This window comes from Anguilla anguilla, chromosome 5, assembly GCF_013347855.1.
Source record: "Anguilla anguilla isolate fAngAng1 chromosome 5, fAngAng1.pri, whole genome shotgun sequence".
In the NCBI taxonomy this organism is placed as follows: domain Eukaryota; kingdom Metazoa; phylum Chordata; class Actinopteri; order Anguilliformes; family Anguillidae; genus Anguilla; species Anguilla anguilla.
The window spans coordinates 405001-414465 of NC_049205.1; the positions used below are offsets into that span (position 1 = coordinate 405001).

The window sequence follows — 9465 nt, forward strand, 5'->3', positions numbered from 1 at the left end:
TTAGAGCAGCCAGGGCGCTATTAGAGGGGCCAGGGCGCTATTAGAGCAGCCAGGGCGCTATTAGAGCAGCCAGGGTGCTATTAGAGGGGCCAGGGCGCTATTAGAGGGGCCAGGGCGCTATTACAGCAGCCAGGGCGCTATTAGAGCAGCCAGGGCGCTATTAGAGGGGCCAGGGCGCTATTAGAGCAGCCAGGGCGCTATTAGAGCAGCCAGGGTGCTATTAGAGGGGCCAGGGCGCTATTAGAGGGGCCAGGGCGCTATTAGAGGGGCCAGGGCGCTATTAGAGCAGCCAGGGCGCTATTAGAGGGGCCAGGGCGCTATTAGAGCAGCCAGGGCGCTATTAGAGCAGCCAGGGCGCTATTAGAGGGGCCAGGGCGCTATTAGAGCAGCCAGGGCGCTATTAGAGGGGCCAGGGCGCTATTAGAGGGGCCAGGGCGCTATTAGAGGGGCCAGGGCGCTATTAGAGGGGCCAGGGCGCTATTAGAGCAGCCAGGGCGCTATTAGAGCAGCCAGGGCGCTATTAGAGGGGCCAGGGCGCTATTAGAGGGGCCAGGGCGCTATTAGAGGGGCCAGGGCGCTATTAGAGCAGCCAGGGCGCTATTAGAGGGGCCAGGGCGCTATTAGAGCAGCCAGGGCGCTATTAGAGGGGCCAGGGCGCTATTAGAGGGGCCAGGGCGCTATTAGAGGGGCCAGGGCGCTATTAGAGCAGCCAGGGCGCTATTAGAGGGGCCAGGGCGCTATTAGAGCAGCCAGGGCGCTATTAGAGCAGCCAGGGCGCTATTAGAGCAGCCAGGGCGCTATTAGAGGGGCCAGGGCGCTATTAGAGGGGCCAGGGCGCTATTAGAGCAGCCAGGGCGCTATTAGAGCAGCCAGGGCACTATTAGAGGGGCCAGGGCGCTATTAGAGGGGCCAGGGCGCTATTAGAGGGGCCAGGGCGCTATTAGAGCAGCCAGGGCGCTATTAGAGCAGCCAGGGCGCTATTAGAGGGGCCAGGGCGCTATTAGAGCAGCCAGGGCGCTATTAGAGCAGCCAGGGCGCTATTAGGGCCGGTCCCTGTCGGCAACTCCGCCCTAAACATGGGAAATTGAATTGGGAGGGAAAAGCTCTGCATGCAGAGAGCAGAGGAGCAGGGGGAGGTGCAGAGGAGCAGAAGGAGCACAGGAGCAGGGGGAGGAGCAGATGGAGCACAGGGAGCAGAGGGAGGTGCAGAGGAGCAGGGGGAGGAACAGGGGGAGGCGCAGAGGAGCAGAAGGAGCACAGGAGCAGGGGGAGGAGCAGATGGAGCACAGGGAGCAGAGGGAGGTGCAGAGGAGCAGGGGGAGGAACAGGGGGAGGCGCAGAGGAGCAGAAGGAGCACAGGAGCAGGGGGAGGAGCAGATGGAGCACAGGGAGCAGAGGGAGGTGCAGAGGAGCAGAGGGAGGAACAGGGGGAGGCGTGCTGGCTGAAGTGTACACAAGGTGAGCGGCAGATATCTTTACTCTGCTGCGGCACCATCTGCGGCCAGCGGTGAAACCAGATGTGTCTCTTTAGGAACACACACACACACACACACACTTGCCCTCACTCCCCACCTCTGCACGTTTCCTCTCTTTCTTTCACTGATCCATCCCTCACCTTCTCTCTCTTTCCTTCTGTCTTCCCCCCCCTCCCCCCCTCCCCGTCACAGCTCGCTCTTCATGTTCTGATCAAGCTTGATGGCTTATGAATTCCAAAATTGACAACATTTATGGGGAAAATGAGGATAATCCATCTTCCTTAGCGGTCTGTCAGGGGGGCTGGCGGAACTTCATAATGTTCAATTACCCAGAGCCCCCCCCATCCCCCCTCACATTTACATGGGCACAGTAGAGCACGCACGGAGAGAGGACAGAGAGAGGGAGAGGGGGAATTCTGCACTTCCTGAGAGAGAGAGAGAGAGGGAAGGAGGGATGGAGGGACAGAGAGAGGGAGAGAGAGGGAGGGAGAGAAGGAGGAAGGGAGAGGGAAGGAGAGAGAGAGGGAAGGGGGAGGGATGGAAGGGAGTGAGAGAAAGGTGGAGGGAGTGAGAGAGAGAGGGAGAGGAAAGGAGGGAGGGAGGGAGAGGGAGAATCGATGACGAGGAGGGAGACTGCTCTGGTCACAGTTGGCTGGCAGCTCTGGGTTGATGAGCAGGGGGATGTTTAAGAGGTCAGGCTGGATCGTCACGTCCTCACAGATTGTTTTAAAGAGACGACAGCAATGTTTATCTCCCACGACTGCCCAGGGAAGCAGTAATGTGTGCACAGTCTCTCACTCTTTCTCTCTCTCTCAGCTTCTCCTACACACACACACACACACACACACACACACACACACACACACACACACACACAGTGTGCTCCTTGTCATGCCTTCTTTTTCCATTAGAGTCCATAGATCATTAAATCAGATGGACTGTGAGTCAAATGGACTTGCAACCTGAGAAATAAAGGTTCCCTAAGGACAGGCCTGGAGAGATTGGCAGGTCTAACAGACATTACTGTATGTGATCGGGTTTTCTATGAGAGTGCTTCTCTGTCTCTCTCTCTGGTACCTGTTCAAACAAAAATCAATCACAACCTTCAGAAAAGGCATCACAAACCTTAAACTAAATCATGAAAAAATTGTTCTTCATTTTTAATGTATGTTTTTATTATTTTATTTTTTGAAATAACAACTCAATTTTAGTGTTTCATTATAATTTACCGAATGTCGGGGGGAATTGTGGAATAAGGAATTGTGCACTGGTAAACAATATTAGCAACCTCTTACAGAGCTATCATCCAAAATAGGCTTCACACTGAATCCTGATCGATGGCTAATCCCATCACCCTGCGTGATGACAATGCAGCACACACCTGAGATCCCGCTCTGAGAAAACTGGCACAGCTGTGTGTGTGTGTGGGGGGGGGGGGGGGTTGGGGGAGTTCTCTTGTTTGCCCTCTGACCAGCCCTTCGCCCGGCTCCGTACTCACCACAGAGCTGCAGCGATGAGGTTGTGTTGGGTCTCTTTCCACCTGACGTACCCCTCCACCCCCCCCCTCCTGTCTCTCAGGCGACGGACTACTCAGCCATGGTCTCTCTGGCGGGGGGGCTGGAGGAGATGAAGGGCAGTCTGGTCACCCCTGGGGGGGCCGAGCTGGGGGCCGCTGTTCCTGGGCCACAGCCCTACCAGCTGGTGTCAGGTAGGGGAGACACGCCCACTCACGGTTTATTCCGGAATACAACTCTGAGGACACTGGTGGGCTGTGCATGTTGAGGCTGCTTCCCTCTCCTGTAATGGCTCAGCACTGCCCTCTAGTGGCAGAGATTGTCTCTGCCTGCCTCAACCAGCGGAGGGCAGTCCCTGTGTCTGAATGTGTGCATGTAGGTGTGCGTGTGTGTGTGTGTGTGCGTGTGTGTGTGTATGTGCACGTTTAATGGTGCTGCATGTTGACAGGTGTGTGTGTGTGCGCGTGTGTGTGTGTGTGTAGGTGTGCGTGTGTGTGTGAGAATGTGTATGTGCAGTTTAATGGTGCTGCATGTTGGCAGGTGTGTGTGTGTGCGTGTGTGTGTAGGTGTGCGTGTGTGTGTGAGAATGTGTATGTGCATGTTTAATGGTGCTGCATGTTGACAGGTGTGTGTAGGTGTGTGTGTGTAGGTGTGCGTGTGTGTGTGAGAATGTGTATGTGCATGTTTAATGGTGCTGCATGTTGACAGGTGTGTGTGTGTGCGTGTGTGTGTGTGTAGGTGTGCGTGTGTGTGTGAGAATGTGTATGTGCACGTTTAATGGTGCTGCATGTTGACAGGTGTGTGTAGGTGTGCGTGTGTGTGTGAGAATGTGTATGTGCATGTTTAATGGTGCTGCATGTTGACAGGTGTGTGTGTGTGCGTGTGTGTGTAGGTGTGCGTGTGTGTGTGAGAATGTGTATGTGCATGTTTAATGGTGCTGCATGTTGACAGGTGTGTGTGTGTGCGTGTGTGTGTGTGTGTGTGTAGGTGTGCGTGTGTGTGTGAGAATGTGTATGTGCACGTTTAATGGTGCTGCATGTTGACAGGTGTGCACTTTTTGTCTCTATAGGTCGAGATCTGGCCGGAACCACTCTGCCAGGGTACCCCCCTCACGTGCCCCCTACTGGCCAGGGCAGTTACTCCACCCCCACCTTGAGCAGCATGGTACCCGGTGAGTCACCACAGAACACCTGCTCTCGCTTCTCAGAACCTGCAGGTGGGTGGAGGGGAGGGGCTGACGTGGGCTGGGAGATGACAGACAGGATAAAAACATCCAATGGTCTTCACAGCGTTTAAATTAATGACTCCCCTCGCTCATCACGATGTTTGTGTGAACTTATTTTAAATTTTTTTTAAATGTAAGACAAGATCAAGCATATGTCAGGGGCGTGGCTAGGTAAACGTGTGGCCTCGTTAAGTGGGCTCAGAAGGTTCTGGAATCCCTGCTCTGTCGGCACCCAGTCGGGCTTGAGGGAAGAGCTTAAGGATGAGGAGGCATGTCACACAGGGCTGCTTAAACGCTTCTGCCTGCCACTGTACTTCACGCTTTAGAAAGAAAGCTTCTGGGAAGCCTGGGATCCCGCGGGAGTTCCCCGCGTTTCTGGTGTGTCTTTCACACCGACAGCGGACCGGAGCTGTCCTGTCCCTTCAGCTGGATCAGTGCTCGTTTTTTTCTTTCTTCCTTTCTTTTTTTTTTTTTTTTCCGTGAGCGGTTTAAAAGGTCACGGCAGAGAAACAGATTTGGAGGTGCCGGCGAGGAGAGTGCGAGATGAGGTCGCTCCCGCTGTCTCTCCCTCGCTGTTTCTGTCAATCACGGCTCGCTCGCTCGAAGAAAAGAGCGCGCGCCGCGCGACTTTAACTGGTCCGTTTGTTCCGATCTGATTCACCTGAACTGAAAAGCTACCACGCGCGTAATACCGGCGGGCCAGTAGGGAATCCTATTATACGTACAGATGAAGTGTACGGACCTCCGCTGCCGCTTTTTAAAAAACAGAGCGCCTCATTTGTCCAGGCTTTTACTGGGCACAGTTTTAACGCCGAACCACCGCGTAAATCACGCGATATGTACCGCGCGAAAGGCATTCGAATGTTTGAATTTTTGAGTGGTGCAGATAACCGCCAGCGTTCCTTTGTGTGAACCATTGTGATAATGAACCTCTTTACCTCTGCCTTATTTATGTGGACACCCCAGGGATAGCGGGGGGGGGCTGTCTTAGGCACTTCCTCTTTCTCCCTGTCTGCCAGGATGACAGCAGTCCCAGGGGGGCAGGAAATGTGGTGCAGGGGGGTTTTGGGGCTTTGGGGGGGGGGGGGGGGGGGGGGGGGGGGGGCTGTGAATACAGTCATTAGAGTCCAATCGCAGCAGCAGCAGCTGTCCCTCCTTGACATCAGTTAATTTGTTTTTAATGAAAATCACCACTGACCCCTGACTAATTCATTCATACTCACCCTTTCCATCTTCACCCTTTCCCTGCTTTTTTAGGGTTTGTGTTTCAATCCTCCACATGCACATGCCACATGCACACACTACGTACAGATGCAGACGCACACACTATGTACACATGCACACGCACACACTATGTACAGATGCACACACTACGTACAGATGCAGACGCACACACTATGTACACACGCACACATTACATACAGATGCACACGTCATGCACACACATGCACACACACGCACACATACGCACCACATATACTGTATCTCAGACATACACACACACACAGACACATGCACACAGGACATTTATACCTATACATCACACATAGGCATCCACACATGCTCACAAACTTGCAAGCACCCCCCCCCCCCCCAATACACACACGCACACACACGCATATTGGAAATTCATATTCATTTTCTGTTATCTGGAGAATGTAAAATCATATTTGATTATCAAGGCTGCTCAGTCAATGCTCTTTCCGCAAATATGTTAATGTGATAAAATAGAATGGAATAGAATAGTTGGGTAGAATAGAACAAACACAATAGAAATCACAATAGAGTGCTGGCCAAACACAGACTCATTTAACATCAAGAAGGGTATATGAGATATTCACTACTATCATGATTATTTTTCTCAATTCTATGAATTTTCACAAATTTTAGAGAATTTGTCTGAATGGCGGTGTTACTTTATGGAATGCACATATCCTTAACCCTTTAAGGTGTGAGGTCACAAATATGGGATTAGAATGTTCCTAACTGAACATTCTAATGCTGATGTCACAATCACTACTGGTGACTGAAAGCAGTGGAGTGGGTATCCTTCAACCGGTACACAACTCAGCAGCCACAAACGTCTGCGGGACAGCGCCCCCTGCTGGTGCGCCTCTGTAACGGAAGCCCGTTAAAGTGCACAAACGCCCATCTCCCCATTTCACTCCTCCTCCTCTTTTCATCCCTCTTTCAACTTCCTTTCTCCAGCATCCCTCCCAGCCAGCGGCATGATTATCAGGTGCATCTCCTCCACGCACCTCCCTCTCATTGGGGGGGGGGGGGGGGGGGCTCGACAAACAGAGGCTGTTCAGAGCCACTGAGGCAGAACAGAGTGGGGGGGGGGAGGGAGGAAGGGAGAGAGGGAGAGAGGGATGGGACTTGTGATTGCGACTGTCAGCCAGGGAACAGAAGTCCCCAGAGAGAGAGAGGAGGATTGGGGGAGAGGGAGAAAGAGAGGGAGAAAGAGAGAGATGATCTCTGTCAGCGACAGCAGAAGGGAGAAGCACTTACAACAGCAGAGAAACACAGGCGAAGGAGCGACGTTTGGGGAGGTGAAGCAACGGGACGTCCGAGGGAGAGGGGAAGGAGGAGGATGAGACAGAGAGAGGGGAAGGAGGAGAGAAGGAGGAGTGGGAGAGAGAGAGAGGGAGAGGGAAAGGAAGGAGAGGAGGAGGAGACTGAGGGAGAGAGGGAGGAGGAGCTGGGGAGAGAGGAAGAAAGGGAGAGGGGAAGGAAGGAGAGGAGGAGGAGACTAAGGGAGAGAGGGAGAGGGGAGGAGGAGACAGAGGGAGTGACTTCCTCTGAGCGAACAGGAGACATGTCGTACAGCTCGCTCTGTTAACGCGCTGTGTGTGTGTGTGTGTGTTAACGCGCTGTGTGTGTGTGTGTGTGTGTGTGTTTGCTCCGCTGCAGGGGGGGACTTCTCCAGCAGCCCATACTCCCACCCTCAGTACTCCTCCTACAATGAGTCCTGGAGGTTCCCCAGCCCCGGCCTGCTGGGTGAGCAGCGGGAAACTGCACTCTGCTCCCGAGAGAGGGGTGGGGTGGGGCGGGGGGGGGGGGGGGGGGGGGGATTACAGGGGGGCAGGGCGGGGTTAGAAGGGGGTTCTATGGGGTAGAGGGGGGTAGTGTGGGGTAGAGGGGGGCTCTGTGGAGAAGGGTGGGGTAGAGGGGGGCTCTATGGGGCAGGGTGGGGTAGAGGGGAGCAGTGTGGGGTAGAAGGGGGCAGTGTGGGGTAGAGGGGGGCTCTGTGGGGCAGGGTGGGGTAGAAGTGCGCAGTGTGGGGTAGAAGGGGGCAGTTTGGGGTAGACGGGGGCTCTGTGGGGCAGGGTGGGGTAGAAGTGCGCAGTGTGGGGTAGAGGGGGGCTCTGTGGGGCAGGGTGGGGTAGAAGTGCGCAGTGTGGGGTAGAAGGGGGCAGTTTGGGGTAGACGGGGGCTCTGTGGGGCAGGGTGGGGTAGAAGTGCGCAGTGTGGGGTAGAAGGGGGCAGTTTGTGGTAGACGGGGGCTCTGTGGGGCAGGGTGGGATAGAGGGGGTTGTCCTCTCTCTCCCTGACTGTGCTGTTCCATCTCTCTCCTTCCCTGCAGGATCTCCATACTACTACAGCACGGCTACGCGGGGGGCAGGCTCAGCCAGCGCCACCACCACCGCCTACGATCGCCACTGACACACGCCCGGAGGGGGGGGGGGGGGGGGGGATTGAGGGAGAGGATGAGGGTGAGGGGGGGGGGAGGAGGGGGGAGAGAGAGAGAAGGGGAGAGAGGGAGGGGGAGAGAGAGAGATGGGGAAGAGAGAGGAAGGGGGGGGGGGAGAGAGAGAAGTTTATTTTAAAAAAAGCAATGGCTGCAAGAAGTTCAATCATAGGTGAAATGTCATTGTTAGAATGATGCTATATACAGGGTACCATCATTCTCCACTGGGGGGCGCTCTGCCTGCCCGCGTATGTGGTGCTTGGTGCAAGGAGGTTTCTAATCAAGTTTGCAGATATCTTGTGTATTTATTTGCCTGAGGAGTAAGAGACTTTTTTCAACATGAAATACGGAGGTTTTTTTTACTTTAATATTCAGCAGCACTGGAGTTATTTTCAGGAATAGAAAGAGAAGCTGGGAGTAGACAATCTTGTTCTGATAGTACTGAAAGACAATGCAAGCTGTGTGTTTCTACTTTCTAACTCTCGTATTATGAGGAATATATTTTAATATATGTCAAAATAATCGGCGTATATCACTTTTTACCACTTTTATCTGTGTAATTACATTTGAATACTGCGGAAAACATTGTTCAAGTGCATAATATGAAGACTAAGTTCAAGGTAAAAGCATGAATTGATGATTTTTGAAAGTGACAATAACAGATATATAGCCGAATTACGTCATCTCTTAAAAATATACTCCTCGTATCTTGGTTTTTACATCTAAGTATATATTTACATTTTATCCAACAGGATGGGCGTGTCCCTTCCCATGCGGCCCTGCCCATTCCGTTTCCTCGACAACCGGCTAGCCAGTGGCCAAACGGTTAAATGGCAAATCAGACTATCGTACATTGAAATAACAGCACAGTGAAAAGCCATTCAGAACAAATTGCCAAATTGCTTTAAGCGGGGAAATACTGGGATTTCCCCATTCGGTTTCATATCGGACACTTCAAAACCATTTTTAACTCAGGTTGGAATGCTGGCAGTATTCCAGATCCACTCGTTTAAGGAAATGAAAGCAAGAGAAAGGTTGCACGTGACACAAGGTACGTCTGAAACCTATAGTTTTAAAACAGCTCAGCGACGGTGGTTAACTTTGTAACTGCCACAGGCGAGCGAGACAAAAGCACAATGTCCACACCGAAGGGGATGTGGAGGCTCCAGGGAGGCTCTCAGTCCCGGGTCTGATGCTTTCTGGGATTTGTAGTGAAATAACTGTAAAAATACAAAGATTTACCACAGCCCATTCGTAACTTTAACCCGAACTAGGCTGAGGAGGTATATGGAGATTATATGTACAGTCACGTATACATATATGTATAAAAAGTATGTATAGATGTTAATGTAATTCCACCACTGTAAATGAGGCAAACGTATTGTGATGTGGTTCACAGCCACCCATTGCAAAGCACAGACCACTGGAATGTGGCTAAAAACAGAGTGTCTCTCTACAGTATATAGATGCTGAGAAAGCCCCGGTGTTAAATTAACTCTAATAGTGTTAATACGAGTCCAGAGGGGACAATATGTATTCCATAAAAGTACTCTATTAGAG

General features: G+C 52.5%; 1 protein-coding gene across 3 annotated transcripts in view; it reads left to right on the top strand.

Annotated features, from left to right (window-relative positions):
* LOC118227625 (paired box protein Pax-5-like) overlaps positions 1-7887 on the top strand; it is a 32410-nt gene extending 24523 nt beyond the window's left edge. For all 3 annotated transcript variants that reach the window (XM_035418292.1, XM_035418294.1, XM_035418293.1), the window contains exons 7-10: positions 3054-3183; positions 4059-4160; positions 7128-7214; positions 7801-7887. In XM_035418292.1, coding sequence (XP_035274183.1) covers positions 3054-3183; positions 4059-4160; positions 7128-7214; positions 7801-7880 — 399 coding nt within the window. In that variant the 3' untranslated portion in view covers positions 7881-7887. The remainder of the gene's footprint in view (positions 1-3053; positions 3184-4058; positions 4161-7127; positions 7215-7800) is intronic.
* Positions 7888-9465: the final 1578 nt, after the last annotated feature.